Source organism: Apium graveolens, chromosome 10 (genome assembly GCF_009905375.1).
Source record: "Apium graveolens cultivar Ventura chromosome 10, ASM990537v1, whole genome shotgun sequence".
NCBI classification, from domain to species: domain Eukaryota; kingdom Viridiplantae; phylum Streptophyta; class Magnoliopsida; order Apiales; family Apiaceae; genus Apium; species Apium graveolens.
Genome location: NC_133656.1, coordinates 114,898,218 through 114,914,323, shown reverse-complemented (window position 1 = coordinate 114,914,323; position 16,106 = coordinate 114,898,218). Strand labels below are relative to the sequence as shown.

Genomic DNA, 16,106 nt, shown 5'->3' with positions numbered 1-16,106 from the left:
TTAAAATAATTATTTCTTGTGTTTTTTTATTATGTTTTATATTGTGTTTTATTATTTTTTTTTTGTTTTTTTTAAATAGCTTGGTAATCGATTATGCAAGGACACGGACTTCATGGAGAAAATGAAAACTTATATCCGGTCTTCTATTATTGAAACTGAAGAGTTTGAGAGCGGATGGGAGAGAGTTATAAAGGAATTTAATTTAAAAAATAATAAGTGGTTGCAAGGTCCTGCATTTTTTTTGAAATGAGCCAATGTTTGGGTTGCTAAGAACTACTTCAAGATCCGAGAGTGAAAACTCATTTTTTGGGCAGTTTCATAAACAATGAGATACGTTATATGAATTTTGGTTGCATTTTGAGAGTGCAATGGACAAGCAAAGGAATGAGACAGTTAGACTGGATCATGAGTCAAAGTCAAGTCTTCCTACGATATTGTCAAAGTGGTTTATAGAAGATGATGCCGCCACTTTGTATACACGTACTATTTTTTATAAAATTCAAGAAGAAATCCTCGCTTCTTGTTTGGAAATGCAAATTAGGCGTATGAGTGAAGAAGTTGATGGTGTTACTCATTTTGAAATCAGGGATGTGAGGGTAAAAGATAAACTTTTTAAGGTTAATCTCTTTTACTATTATGTTTCTTTTCATCTTTTATTAGTGATTTTTTTTAATGATTGGATGTGTTTATTTTAGTGATTTTTAGTTGTATAATTAGTGATTATAATATGTTCATTATATTTTATGCAGGATCTGTTAGTATGAACCATGTTGTGTGTTCTTGCAAGAAATTTGTGATTTGTGGTATTGTTTGCAGACATGTATTTTGTGGTTTGAAACAAATTGGGGTTACCAAATTTCCAAGAAGCCTTGTTCTTAATTGTTGGATGCAAACTACTGATAGTGGAACTTCATCAAATTTAGATGTGGTAACCAGTGATTATTTTAAGATGGAACAAGTATCTTTAAAACTGACCACAATTTGGTTTGATTTTCACCAAGCAATTGACAAGGCTGGGGTAGAAATGGATAGACTTTAGTATGTACACAGCACTATAAAGAAGTCAAATACAAAGTTGGATGCTTATGATGGATCTATTGTCAGTTTTATGAAAAATGATCATATTGCTGCAATGGTCGGTCAGCAACCTGAAGGAGAAGTGAATATTCTTCCCCCTAATGTTTGTAAGAACAAAGGAAACTACTTTAAGAGGCTGATGAGTGATAGGGAAAAAGCAATTAACAAATCGAAGAAAAGAAGTCGGAAGTGTGCACTATGTCGCGCAACAACTCATGATGCAAGAAGATGTATAAAAAGGAAGAAAGCCAGTGTTGAATAAAATTGATCGTGAACTTCTCTTTAGGCAATTTAAAATTTTGATATATAGATTGTTGAACTTTTTATGGGACGAGTTTAAATTTTGATATATAGATCGTGTACTTGTATATGTTTGTGACTTTCATTATGATATGATATGTTGTATATTGTTATAAAAAAATTAGTATTAGAAGAATGAAAAAAGGAAAATTTTTAAGATTAATCTATTCTACTAGGCTGTTACTTTTCACTTTTTATAAGTGATTAATTGTAACATTTTAGTGATTGGGTTCGTTTTGTTTAATAATTTTTGGTTGAATAATTAGTGATTATAGTGTGTTTCACTATATTTTGTGCAGGTTTCTGTTAGAAAACATACTTTATGTTCTTGCAAGAGATTTGTGAGTGCTATTTCGACAATTTAAATTTTTTACTTATATAGATTGTCTAATTTTTATGGGACAATCTTATATTTTTTTATTGTTATAAAATATGTTTGAGTCTTTTATTATGATATGATATACTTTTATATTATTTTTATCATTATATTTAGAGGAATACCATGACTTTATATTAATATAAATTTTATGTCATTTTTATTTGATATAAAATTTATGTCTTATACAGATAAATGGTATACCATTTAATCAAAACATTATCCAGCAACTCTTTTCCAAAAAAAAATTATTCAGCAACTAAAACAAACATAACATATGTTGTCAAAACAAACATAACATAACATATAAATTTTAAATTGTAACAATGTTTTACAGATATATTCATAATATTTGAAATTTGAATCATATCGTCATTCTTCAGTTTCCGAAACTGAAAGTACTAAAACATTAACACTGCTTCTACTAAAACGTTAATATCACACAGAGATTCCAACTAGTCTTTTACAAATTTGTTCTCTGTAGCTTCATCAAAGGTACTTGTCAAGTTTTTCGCAAAAGTCACATTTTTTATTTTTGTAGATTGTTTTTCTCTGTCTTCATGATTATTGGTCATTCTTTGCTCCTGAGACTGTTGAGAGGATTCAATCACCAAGTTCATTAGCTTATTTGAGGCAACTTTAATATAAAGTTCCTTTCCTTCCTTGATGATTTCCTGTCTTGCAGAATTGAGCTGTGATGATAGTATAACACTGTTATACTTGATTCGAAGCCTGTTGAGCTGATTTTTCTGCCCATTCTACAATTAAAAAAAATTATAAGACTACAGTGATTAGTTGTTAAAAAAATTGTGATTATTTATGTGTTGTTAGTGAATATTTTGGAAGTTTTTGTATATATGTTCTTCTTTCAACCCTGTTTGCCAGTTCTTTGCATCTCCTTTATAAGTCTCCATGTGTCTGATTAGGAATATGTCACAATCAGTTGAATTGTTTAATGTCTTCCATGACATTTTCAAATAATTTGGCTTCAAGATTTTTATCCGATTTATCGCCATGACATGTCCCTTTGCTTTCATGTACTTGACAAAGTGTGAATGCTGAAATAAATTGAAAAATACTTTGTTACATGAATTTACTGAATAAACTGAAAAAATTAAGTGTTGATATTTTATACCAGAATTTTTGGTTTTTGTCCATAGCAGATTTTTGGATCATCATTCTTTCTTATATTGTCAATTATTTCCCATGCTGGATTCTTGATATTGTAGCAAATCAAATAGAAATGCTCATATGCAATAATTGGGAAAAAACCTGCAATAAATTCGGTATCAGATTTATAAATATGGCAATAATATCATAGCAAATTGAATAGAAATGCTCATACAGTAATTTTGAATTTTACCATGTCCATACTATCAAGCCTTGTCCTCTTGAATTTTTCAAGCATCATATCCATATTCTCAGCAAATATCGGATATGTTGCAGTAACGCTCTTGTCAGCATCCATACTTGGATGTTGTTAAATATGTATGTTTTGAAATTAGAACTGGACATTTGATAAATAATTTATAATCTTTATGAATATTAATGTATAGATTGATTACCACACAATCAATAGTACAGAATATACGCAATGGAGATTCCTCTGCCTTGTACTTTTCATTATCATTCAGAATAATTGTGTATGTGTCGATTACTGCACTTGCTAAATTATTGTTGATTTTCAGAGTTTGCATATCTTCATACATGCTAAACATCATCTCCCTGCCAATAGTTAATTGTTTATTGTACGACTTTAATTATATACTGCAGTGTATAATTGAATACAACAAATATGGAGTACTTATATTAAATCTCTTTTTTGTAGTGTAAATCTCCATATTCCAACCTCCTGACTTGTAAAATTCGATTCAATGTTTACCATTCTCTCAACATATGGTGATTTTCCAAATCTACCCAAATTTTGCAGACGTGTGCTTCTCTCTCTGATTGTTGGCTTAGGAGTAATGCAATCAGTACTCTCTTCTCCATATATATCTTCATCAATTCCAAGAGAAAAAGATGGAATTCTATCATCGTCTTCCTCAGGACCAAAGTTGGAAAGCTTTCCTTGTGTAGCTCTCACATATTCAACAAGATCAACATCTGCCAATTCTTCATCAAATTCTTCACCTCCCTATTCAACATCTGCTTCGTCTGTTTATTGTTGCCTTTTCTGATTTGATTGCTTATTTTTCTTTGCAGAAGTATCGCCTTGGCTCTTTGGAATAAATACTTCATTGATCAAGTCTTTAATCATCAATAAATTCTGATTTTTTGGATCTTTTTTCTAATGCACACTACATATCCGTATCAAACGGAATCTTTGATTCAATTAAATCATTTGCTCTCTCACAATTTTTCAATAATATCCTGTATATGCAATATATTTTAGGAGACATTCTATAAGATAGAATACAAGTTATAATTAGTGATTAATAAGCAAAAATTGGTGATTAAAATGTCAAGTATTAGTGATTTTATAGTAGTAAATTAGTGATTAAATTTCAAGAAGTAGTGATTAAAATTATAAATTTTATGATTATACATTTTCCTCATGTGTTTTTCCTGAATCACTCTGCGTAATTTCCATTTCTTTTTCAGCATCTTTGTCACCCTGTGTTTTTTTTAATTGTTAGTAGTGGTTTTTTATGTAATACAATATTAAGATAAATGATTTTTTAAATTACCTGATTTTGATCTTTCACAATATCATCTTTCTTTCATCCATCCTGACTCTGTTCCTGACCATCATTACCAGCTCCAAATCCAGTATATTCATTGTTATCCAAGTTCTTTTCCTTGGAATTTAAAACATAAAGAATTAATCAGTTTAACCAAGTATTGGAAAAAAAAATGCACAGATGTTTAATGGTTTTAAATTATACCTTTTTGGTTATATTTTCCTTCGGTGATTGTTGTTCCAAATATTCCCTCAATGGTGGCAAAACAGGACCAACACCAAAAACTCCGTTGAACACTTCAAGTGTCTGTCTTTGTTTCAACAGTTCATCATGCCAACCTTTGTAAGACGGAAAGTACCTCTCAACAAAGTTGATTCCTCTGTGGCGTACTCGGTCTACATATAATAACTACATAACAACAGATTTATAAATACATTTATTTATAAAAATAACAATTTACATAATACAAATAAATACAATTGTTACCATCAAAAAGACCATTGATCCCCTGAAGAAAACATAATTATTTTTGTTCCAACTATCAGTTGCTTTGACGAGGTAGGAAATTAGGTACTCTGCCCAATTAAACTTGCACAAATCATCAAGATTGTTATCCAACTTAAGAAGTTGTTTGTCAATGTATGCATGTGTTGGTGTTCCAAATATGACATTTGACAAAACTATAACAAAATTCAGTTTGAAATTCCCAGTCAGCCCTTGACCATTTATTCGATTGACCACCATTCCAGTCGTAATTTGTTCCCATTTGTCAGCAGGAAATTGTTCTAACCACTATTCAGTCATCTTCTGGTACTTGTCTCCTGATGCCAGCATGATAGAGTTTCCTTCATATGGGATTTCCAACACATCAAAAACATCTTCCTCAGTGATTTCTATGTTTGAATGTTTCAGCCTCAAAGAAATATTGTTATGGTCAAAAATTTAAAAGATGTTATATGTAAGCTTTGATGGCAACAACTCCAAACAGAAATCGACTAGATGCTCGAATCCAGAATCTCCCATTCCTTTTATTCTTCTGAGAGGTAATATACCATTTGGCTGAAAAGTCTTGGAGAATTTCTGATTTTTAAATCTCCTTTTTGTTTATTGATATGCACAACACCTTCAATCTGGTTGATATTTTTTAAATAAAAAAAATGTTAGAGACTATAAAAGGAAGCATAAGAATTTACTTTTATTATCCATATGATTTACCTCAGTGTTCAGTTTTGCAGCTTTCTTCTTCAGAATTCTCAAATTTGCCCTTTTTCTCTTTATCTTCACCTTCAATGCTGTCCTGTTTATAAAATTGCAACTTTAATAGTGATACAATATAGTAATTAGAATGTGTTATTTATTGATTACTATGTACAGTTTAGTGAATAACATGTTTAATATAGTGATTTTTTTACCTTTTTCTCTGTCTTCTTCTTCCACTTGTTCATTTTTGGTTTATTGCTTGCTTTTTACTCTTGAAATTGATCTTGACTGTCTTGTGTTTCAGTTTCTTCAAATTCCATTTCTTCTTCAACATTGCTTTGAATAGTATGTTTTGTCTTGTTACAAAAATTAATAATTCAATATCTAGCAATTACTGTCTAAAATTTAAAATTTAACTAAATTTAACAGTTGTTAATTTTTTAGGGTTCACCAACTCCTTAAATAGGTTTTAAAAATATTTACCTCTTTTTTTACTAAATAGAAAGTTGGATAAATATTATATTTATTTGGGGTTTAGGGTTTGGGGTTTAGGGCCTAAAGCCTAAACCCTAATTTTAACGGCCCAAAATCCTAGAAACTAATGGCACTGCATCATTTATAAGAATTATAAAACTAATGGAAATATGAAATTAGTGTAAGTAATTTTTAAATATATTATACCTTGTTCCATTGTATTTTCTTGATCTGTCGAATCTTCCAAGTCAGCAAAGACAGGTGTGGTTTGTCTTATTTGCCGATTTGATTGTCTTATCCTTGAACTTTGTCGTGATATTACTGTAGAAGCTCCTGTAAAGATTGAACTCAAACATAACAATTTTCTCAAGAATCATACTAGAACATAACATAGCAAGGCTAGTTTATGACACTAGGGCCAAGCACATAAAAAAACTTTGGCACCAATGGCCAAGTATTTTGTTCAGTTCACTAATACATGCAAACATAAGTTGTGGATATTGGTTTTTCTGGGCTGCTTATTTATTAGCATGACTACAGTACAGACATGGCTTGGTTGACAATCAATCTATACACATCTTCTTAATTACCCAGGTTTTAGTTAGCAGGATGGATCTTTAGCTAGAAGCTACCCTAGTTGTGTTGTGTGTTAATTAATTAATAAGTTCCAGTTATTTGATGAATTTTTTTGGAGGCATAGTACAGAAATATGAAGCAGAATTGATCAGCGGTGGATGCAACTAAGCATGATGATGATTAAGTGATTGAAAGCGTGCACTGTCAAGTGATTAATGTACAAAAGTTTTCACGAAAGAAACATCAACATTAAGTGATAAACCAATAAACATTCCAGAGTAAATTAAGGATTCCACAGTAAACATCAACATCAACATTTCACAGTAACAACGTTAAACATAACCATCAATAAACCAAAACATAAGTGTGAACAAACAGTAAAATCTCATCATATTGAAGCACAAATTATCCTCGAATCTTATTATCATAAAATGTTCTGTATTTAATCCCTAAATTCAACTTAACAAAATTCTATAATTCACATATTTTGTATTTAATCTAACTTAAATAATGGAAATCACTAAAATACAAGCATGCATTCATCAAATTAAAATTATATATAAATTTTTGTAGTTTAATGTTATGAATTTTCATTAATATACATGTTCATCTAAATAATAATCTACAATATCATGTAACTAAATACGTATAATTAATCACTAAACTATGTTTGATATATTGAAGATTCAGTATATATTCTTAAATAATCACTTAATATTTCGACAAAATCAATTAATTTCATAAAAAATTTATTAAATAAAATGAAATTATGAAATAAAACACTGTAGAACCTAATTCAACATACCTCCTCTAATCCTAGCCATTTTTACTTCAATAAAATGCTAAATATGATCTGTTTGAAGATTAATATGTTAGAATACAGAATAATCATTAAAAAGCCCCCTAAAAATCACTAAAATACAAGCATGCCTTCATTAAATTTATATTTAAATTTATACATATTATTGTGATGAATACCTCTAAATATATGAGATATATACCTGTTCGAGTTAATTTTAGTCAGAAACTTTGAATTGAAGTTCTTCGTTGCAGCAAATGGAGAAAAGTAGTCCCGTTGAACTCGTTTTTGAAGGTATGCGGAGAAATTATGTTGAAATTGAGTGAATAGATCTGAGAACTCGCGTTGATGGTTGAAATCAGTGATTATTTCCGTTGATGAAGATGATGATGATGCTTGTAGAAGATGATGGAGCAGTTTTATGCAGTCTTGTGCGCGTGATTTGTGTAACTGTTTTTTAAATTTTAATTTTAAGTGGCAAACTTAAAGGAACTATTTTTGTTTTGGGCTGAGCTGGTCTATTTTGTATTGGGTTTGGCTGTTTTTAGTATTTATTTTAAGTCTGTTTCTATTTAAACAACCCTATATATATATATTATGGAATTATACTTTAAATTATTATTGAAAAACGTGCCGAAAAATAGCGTAAATCATCTGGTGGGACCGAGAGAGTATTTGCGACGAGGACCTTCCAGCCCATTGCTGTTTTCCTTTCTATTTTCCATTTTTTTTTTCTAATGTTAAAGGAAAAGGAGAAAAAAGAAATGAACTCAGTACAGGGAAAAATGAAACATATGCAAGTCCAAGTCCAGCGCTAAGAGCATCTCCAACGGGGGTTGTCAAGCTTATGTGGCATGGCACCCTTGGTTGCCTACCTATTGGAGTTGGGAGGTTACCAAAAGGTTGCCTACCAAGGTTGCCAAAACTTGGCAACCCTTGACAACTTCCTAAATTAGCAAAAAGTCATAAAAACATCTAAAATGTATATTACTCACCCCACTTTTATATTGAACTAAATATAAAATTAATATAGAGGGATCACATAGGCAACATTTAAAGTTGTTTAACTATTGGATCAAAATTTTAATAAATGTTGTCATGAGAAATAATATATTTAATGATTTGTTATGGTTTGATAATTTTGTCAGCAACATGTGTTGGAGACTAATGCTGGGTTTGTTTAAGGATAAGCAGCTCCTTATATTCTGTCCAGCAAGCTATACTTTTTTTTTTGTTTTTCAACGACCGCGATCGCCTTTTTCTCACCGCTCAATTTATTCTATTTTTTGTCTGACAAATCCACACGTATACACACACATACACAGAGCCTCCGCTGATTTAACGATTCTATGGGTTGTGCATCATCTCTTCCAGGTAATAATAACTAGGGTTTTACTCTTTATATCTACTTAAATTACATTGGATTTACCTATTATTTGGGGGCAGTTAGTTTAATTTGGTTTGATTTAACTGAAATTAAAGTTTTATTAATCAATTTTAGTTAATAATTATCTCTTTTATTTTTTATAATTTTTGCAGATAGGACTCAGGGACCAGGTTTACTTAATAATCCAGATAGTAGTGGTGCACCTGACCCGAAAAATCTCAAAGTTAAGGTATAATGTATTCCGAACTTCATGTACACAGTTCGATTAATTTTACAACACAATAAATTTGGACACGATTACGACGGACTTGAAAAATTGATAGAATTCACCTTTCCGGGAATTATTAATTTGTAGAGCTTTAAGTGTATGTGTGCGAGAGTGCAGATTATGTAAATTTTAAGCAAAAAGTAGTATAAAATGAAGAGAAGTAAGCTTAATTTGGTCAGTCAGGTGGGGATGGATGGAGGTGATGTAAGGAATAAGGTTGTGTTCACTTGGAAGGAAGTACCGGTGGAAGAATGCAATGAAATTCAAATTAGTATGAAGTGCGTCACTCAACTTGGTCACAAATTTTGAAAATTTGTATCGAGGAGACTATCTGTGAATGGCAAAGTTGATACAAAGTTTCAATGTTACAATGACTAATTTGATATAAATTTTCAAATTAATGATCAAGTTGAGTCGCTTTTGCGATGAATGACTTACTTGTTACATTTGGACCCAACAAGTTATGCTTCTCATAATTAAATCATTTAGAGATGTATATATGATTACATATTTACTTTCTATAGTCTGTTCCACGTGTTTTTAATAAAGTTTGTTCTTTCTGAATTCAAACTGAATGTCGTATTTTTTCCTTTTACCATAATCTTTCCTATAAAAAATATGCATCTTTGTCGTAATTTTTGTTCTCACCCCGACATCATCCTCATCCAGCCTTTCTTTCCTTTATTGTTTAGAATACAATCTAAGATTTTGATAAGTCCATATCTTGACACCTTAAGGTTTTTTGGGAAACCGGTCTTAAGTTCCTTTTCCTGACATCTTTTCTTTTAATATTCTCATAACGTATTATGGATTTAAAATAGAAATATTACTTTGGACGCCCGTGATCCACTCTTCAACCAAAATGGGTTTTCGAGTGAGAAAGAGTGTTGAAATATAATATATGATCCCGATCCTGATCCTGACAAGTCAGTCCTCCTTTAGTATGTCAACGGAGCACCTTGCGGTTTACGATAATTGTTAACTTAACATGTAGTATTAGTGCTTAAGTTTGGCAGAGGTATCAATCCCAGCTATCCCAGCCCCCGGGTGTTCGTGATCCACTCCTCAACCCAAACTTGGAGTGTTAAAATACAATAAAAATTATGATAAATCGTCATCCTAAGGTTTTAGGAGAATTGGTTACTTAAGAGCACCCACGATCCACTCTTCTGTCCAAAAATGGGTTTTTCATGTTAGGAGGAGTGGTAGGGTATTATTATGATCCAAGTAAGCCTTTTTATTACGAGTTTAGGACCTTGAGGTTTTAGGTTTTAGAAGAAACAGTAACTTGACATTTATAAATTTCCTCCCAGTCTCCCACCATTGTGTTCCTTCTAAGTGAAGAGAACCCAAGAAAATGATGTTAGACTTAAGAGCGGAAAATATTATGGAGTGTAAATTTTTAATGTTCGGATTTGTAAAGGGCTGTGAGTGTGGATAGGAGTCACTCACTCATAAGCCCTAGAAGAAACTGAAAGTATGCATAAAAGCCTTTAAAGTAGTTTCAAGTTTATGATTCAATCATTTCCAATTTCCAACATCATTCCATGTGTTCCGATCAAATTGAGTGTAAATTATGTACTACGATTCTGACATTCAAACTTTATTGATAGCCGAGCTAACACTCTTTGGTCAAAATTTTGTATTTTAGTTGTCAGATACATCTAGATTTTTTAATATTACAAACACAAAATGAATGCTATAGACAGCATTTAAATTTTTTATCTGCATGCATCGCCAAGTTTAGACAGTACATTTCAAAATTTCTGATCTAATATGTGAGCAAAAGGAACCACACAAGTAAATTTCTCTAAATTGATAATAGAGATCATTCATTCTATATATATCTGCGACGTGATTTGTGACATGAATAAAGGGTCATGGATATGGAGGCCAATGCTAGGCATGGAATATAATACCCTGCTGATTGCATATAAATAATAGAAATTTCACAAATATAATCATGCACACTAAGAGAATACTTTTTTCCAGGAAATGTGATGCTCGCTGCAGGTACATCAATATACCATACTTGTTAATGTACTTTTAAGGTTTAACTTTAATGCTAAAATATTACTGAGCGCCAAATTCGGATTTAGTTGTTTATTTGGCTAAAACCAAGTTAAAAACATACATTTTATTCGTTTTTGGATGTTTAGTTGTCATGGTCGGTGTCTTGGTGCTAAAAAAAGCATGGCTCTTGGTTGCGATCTCTTGCCAGGATCTTTTTTACCATTCCCAGATCTATCATTTTGGAATCACTAATTCTTATATTTGTAATCAATAATTTTTATAAATGTAAACAATAATTCTTATATAAGAAATATTATCTCCTCTAGATTTATGGGCTTAAAAATCCTTTTCCACTTTATGTAAAAAAAATAAAAAATCTGACAAGCCGCTCTTGCCCTAGGTGCTAGTTCCTCGTTTACATGTTAGAATTGTTGAAATTGTTCATTTTGAGCCTCCGTTACCCGAACTATTCAATTTTTCCCCCACGCCAACTTTTTTCTAGAGATGGATGTTCGTAGATTATTATTCCCATGTCATCTTTTTTCTTTATGCTATAAATATGACACAAAAAATTATGCATGTCGATTGGTAGAAGATACTAATTTACAAATTTAAAATATATAAGAAGTATGTATAATTTCACTTATGTGAAGGCTATATGCTAAATCCCCGCACCAGTGTCCAATTTTGGATCTTTATTCACGAATCATTTATTTTTAGAAACTAAGAGTTTGACACTTGGAGCCGCACCCGTGATCGATACCCGTACCCAAGTCCGATGCACAAAAAGTCTGGATCCGAAAATCTGGCCCGACTCAAAGCCCGGCCCGGGCTGAGGGCCTCGACGGGCCCTATATTTTTAGACAAAACCCGGCCCGGCCCGACTCTGTTAAAAGCTCGGGCTTCGGTCCGGCCTGACCTGGGCTTTGGTCCGGCCTGATTAAAAGCCCGAAAAGGCCCGGTTAAAATCTGATTATTCTAATATATTTTCTTATATATTTATGAATTTACATTTTACTATAAATATAAATAATACTTTAAATACATATATATTTACATATTCGTGATTAATAATATTATTTATATATTTTATTACACTATATATATTTGGATAACATTGATAAAACATATTATTCTCTAAACATGTTTATTATTTACCGAACTTATATATTTTCAACGAAAATATGTTTGCATAAAATATTCCATGCAAACTAATACATTTTATGATGATCTAGTTGCTAACATATGTAGTGTTCAGAATCTCTAATAAAATTCAATCCGATTTAAATTAGAAAAAAGCCCGATCCGATCCGGCTCGAAAAAGCCCGGTGAGGCCCGCCTCGAGGGCCCAAACGGGCTCTGACATTTTCAGAAAGCCCGGCTTGGTCAAAGTCAAAGCCCGAAAAGCCCGGGCCGGTCAAAGCCCGGGCTTTTTAAGGCCCGGTCAAAGCCCGGCCCGGTGGACCTTTTGTGCATCTCTTCTATCCGAGTAACATAGTTCTGACTTTTCCTGGCACGAAAATTATTAGCAGTAATAACTTGATCTCTGCAGTCTGCCACTGTGCATGTATATAAACTGAGGTGACTTATTTTTTTTCTCTGCCTCATGATCTTGTCATGATCTTGTTGTGGTACTTAATTTGTATATGCTGTGAAGTCCTCTGGACTTTGCCTAGGTTTTGTTGGACAGTGTGTGAGTGATTATAGAGGAACTTTATTCAATTTTTGTATCTCTTTCTTGTATTTCTATTTTATTCCAGCAGTTTAATTTAGCTGAAAAATACAAGTCTAGTTTGCGGGCCTTTTAAGAGATGACGATATTGAATTGGGCATCACAAATTTGTAATTAAATCTGCAAAATAGGCAAGATGACAGTTTAATCCTTGTAGAATATATTTAAACAAAACTCAGAGGATCATCGGGAAGAAGTTAACAAAACATATTTTATAATCTTATTGATGAGGATCAAGGAATGAATATGTTAATTAGGATTTGGATATGTGTACTAGTTGTGATGTTCAATTGGAGATGATACAAACATGGGTTATGAAACTTATTTGGACAACAAATAAAGGAGCGATGCATGAAGTTGGACAAGTAGTTGATTATTATATAATAATTAATTAGAATTTTGCTTGCAAGTTTTTACCTTTCACTTGAAAGGGTTTTTCTTGTTTTAAGTATTTAGGATTTTATTTTCATATTTGGATTTGGTTTTTGGCTTTTTTCTATTCGGGGTTGGTTTTTAAATTTGTTTCCTGGAAGGATTCAGATATTGGCTAATTCAAACTGATATTGAATTTCTCTTGGAATCCTATTGGTTTTGGGTTATTGTCTAAGCCTATAAATACCCCTCTCATGTAATCTTTTAAGACAGATAATGGATGATATAAAATTTTTGTTTTGAGATAAACTATGAGTAGTTTTTCTTTCCTCTTCCTCTAAACTTCAATTACTGGATTGTTTTGAAGGTTAGATTTTAATTACTTTGTTTCTGGATTGATATAAGCAATTTGAGATTCAAAGTTCACGTTTCTGGATTGATCGTGTTCTTTTGAAATATCATTTTCTTCTCTTATCCCTTTTCTTCTTGTTTTTGTTTCTTTGTGGTGTGATCCACATCACTTATGAACACAGATTGTAAGTTGTAACTATTTAAATTTATCCGCATTTACTCATATATTGTGAAAGGTTATACGGTTTTGTGGAAATTATAGTTCAAAAGAATTGTAGATCTGGCTATGTTCTGAAAATGATTAGTGGGTTCCAGTGCTTCCCCTTTATGATTTCTGTTCATGACTGTTCACCTAATTGGTTGGCTTTAATAATGACTGTAGCTGGTGCTGTTAGGGGATTCTGGTGTTGGGAAAAGCTGCATAGTTCTTCGCTTTGTTCGCGGTCAGTTTGATCCATCATCCAAGGTAAGTTAATTATGAGTAGAAAAAGTTCTGCTATTTTAAAGTGGCGTAAAGTCTTTGTTATGCTGCATGCGTGTGTAATAATTTATGAACAGTCCTTAATCATTAATCTATTTTGATTTCTCATATAAGAATTACATTTTCAGGTAACTGTCGGGGCTTCGTTCTTGTCACAAACAATAGCCTTGCAAGATTCTACAACAGTCAAGTTTGAGATATGGGATACTGCTGGCCAAGAGAGGTATATTTTTATGACCAAATTATCATCCTGGCTGATTGTACCATTTAAGAATTCAAAAGTTATTCTTAAGGGCGCAGATTGACTTCTGTCTTTACCTGTTTCACGTGTATACATATCAGGAGCGATCACTAATTCTATGTGGTATCTTTTCAGGTATGCAGCATTAGCACCTCTTTATTACCGAGGTGCTGCAATAGCAGTTGTGGTGTATGATATAACCAACCCTGATTCATTTAATAAAGCACAATATTGGGTTAAGGTATAACAGTTTTTATGCTAATGCGATCATGCATCCTTCACATATTTTAAAATGTTACTTGCATATATTTTTGTTTTCTTCGGCATTTCCTGTTGCTAAGTATGCCTTAGTTGAATATCACACTTCTTCTAGAAATTCTTTAGTCTTGTTCTGCTGTCTTTTCTCCATTACTTATTGAGCTGTGTTATAGGAACTACAAAAACATGGGAGTCCAGATATAGTCATGGCATTAGTTGGCAACAAAGCTGATCTGCATGAAAAGCGAGAAATACAAGTTCAAGTGAGTGAACTGTTTATAGTCTAATACATTCAGAACATTTTATCTCCCTATCAATGCATGCTTGTTCTTTTCCTGATGCATTGGTGTTTTTTTCTGAAGGAGGGCATCAACTATGCCGAGAAAAATGGGATGTTCTTTATTGAGACCTCAGCAAAGACTGCTGATAATATAAATCAGCTGTTTGAGGTACATTTGTAACATTCAGTTATTTTTGTTTAAATTGTGTTTAATGCTTTAAATCCAAGCAAGTGAGCAGTGGTTAGAGCGGTTTGGGATACACTCAATGGTCATATTTTTTGTATGCCTGTTGATCACAGAAATGCTTTATTATATTGCATTAAAAAATTTGCAGTACTGTATATAATATACACATCTGTTCCTTTGGTTAAAGTTGTGTTTCCTTCCCTACTGTTTGATCATCTCATGTTGAAATCAATTTATTAATTTGTCCTTATTTTATAGGAAATTGCCAAGAGGTTGCCTCGCCCGTCTACACCTTCATGATTTCTGAAACTGGAGGTCAATTTAATAACATCCCAACTGGAGGAATCGGGTACTGGCCTATTATATCCATGATCATGTATGTTTGACTGGGGTTTGGTACTTTGACTTCAACATGTGTTTGTTGTGCCATATATTTTGATATTGTGATTTGACAGATTGGGATGCATGTAATATGTGAAAGACTTTTCTTCAATTTATTTAAAAAATTATTTATTTTCTTAGTCTTATCCATCAGTGAATTGGGTCTAATTGCCCTGATATGTTTCGTTCTTGAAGTTAATCCATAAGGTCGGCTGAAAGGAAACTGTGAAACCTCTCTCTTTCTCTAACACGTATATTATGTATATCTTGGCTCAATGGTTTCACGACAGGTTGCTTATATAATATGATAAGACTCTGTTCTCTTCAAATGAGATTTTGTATTCACTTGAGTAGAGATAATGCTGTTTGCGGTGTAAATTTATCCTCTTACACTCATGATCTCGGTTAAGAAGTTGAGTTGATTCGGTGGTGCCATGACCGAAATGATCATGAGAGGTCAATTTCAATAAACAACCTTTACATGCTTATCCAATACGTGCAGAGGTCATTTACATTAAACAGTATTTATACTACTTGACCAGGGGAAATGTTAAATAAATCCTACGATCCTCACACGGGATCTGTAAATACGTCTCTCTTTGCAAAATCACTTCGTTGATAATCCTTACGTCGCCCCATAACATGATGCATCTGAATAAGACGTTAAGA

The 16,106-nt window shown here is 32.2% G+C and overlaps 2 protein-coding genes across 2 annotated transcripts; both read left to right on the top strand.

Moving 5' to 3' along the window:
• The first annotated feature begins 368 nt into the window (after positions 1-368).
• Positions 369-1,339, top strand: LOC141690875 (uncharacterized). Its single transcript, XM_074495632.1, has 4 exons — positions 369-617; positions 750-754; positions 817-1,038; positions 1,105-1,339. The coding sequence occupies exons 1-4, from the start codon at positions 369-371 to the stop codon at positions 1,337-1,339; spliced, it is 711 nt and encodes a 236-aa protein (XP_074351733.1).
• A 7,347-nt stretch (positions 1,340-8,686) lies between these two features.
• Positions 8,687-15,577, top strand: LOC141692895 (ras-related protein RABF1). The gene is made up of 8 exons (XM_074497849.1): positions 8,687-8,860; positions 9,026-9,102; positions 13,992-14,075; positions 14,219-14,313; positions 14,467-14,572; positions 14,763-14,852; positions 14,952-15,038; positions 15,315-15,577. The coding sequence occupies exons 1-8, from the start codon at positions 8,836-8,838 to the stop codon at positions 15,354-15,356; spliced, it is 606 nt and encodes a 201-aa protein (XP_074353950.1). The 5' UTR covers positions 8,687-8,835; the 3' UTR covers positions 15,357-15,577.
• Positions 15,578-16,106: the final 529 nt, after the last annotated feature.

Excerpts from the sequence above, each read along its gene's own strand:
- LOC141690875 (XM_074495632.1), top strand. The coding sequence starts at position 369 with ATGGACAAGCAAAGGAATGAGACAGTTAGACTGGATCATGAGTCAAAG. Across the intron at positions 1,039-1,104 it reads GTAGAAATGGATAGACTTTA|TTTTATGAAAAATGATCATA; the intron begins GTATGTACACAG and ends ATCTATTGTCAG.
- LOC141692895 (XM_074497849.1), top strand. The coding sequence starts at position 8,836 with ATGGGTTGTGCATCATCTCTTCCAG. Across the intron at positions 14,076-14,218 it reads AGTTTGATCCATCATCCAAG|GTAACTGTCGGGGCTTCGTT; the intron begins GTAAGTTAATTA and ends TTACATTTTCAG. Across the intron at positions 14,314-14,466 it reads GATACTGCTGGCCAAGAGAG|GTATGCAGCATTAGCACCTC; the intron begins GTATATTTTTAT and ends GTATCTTTTCAG.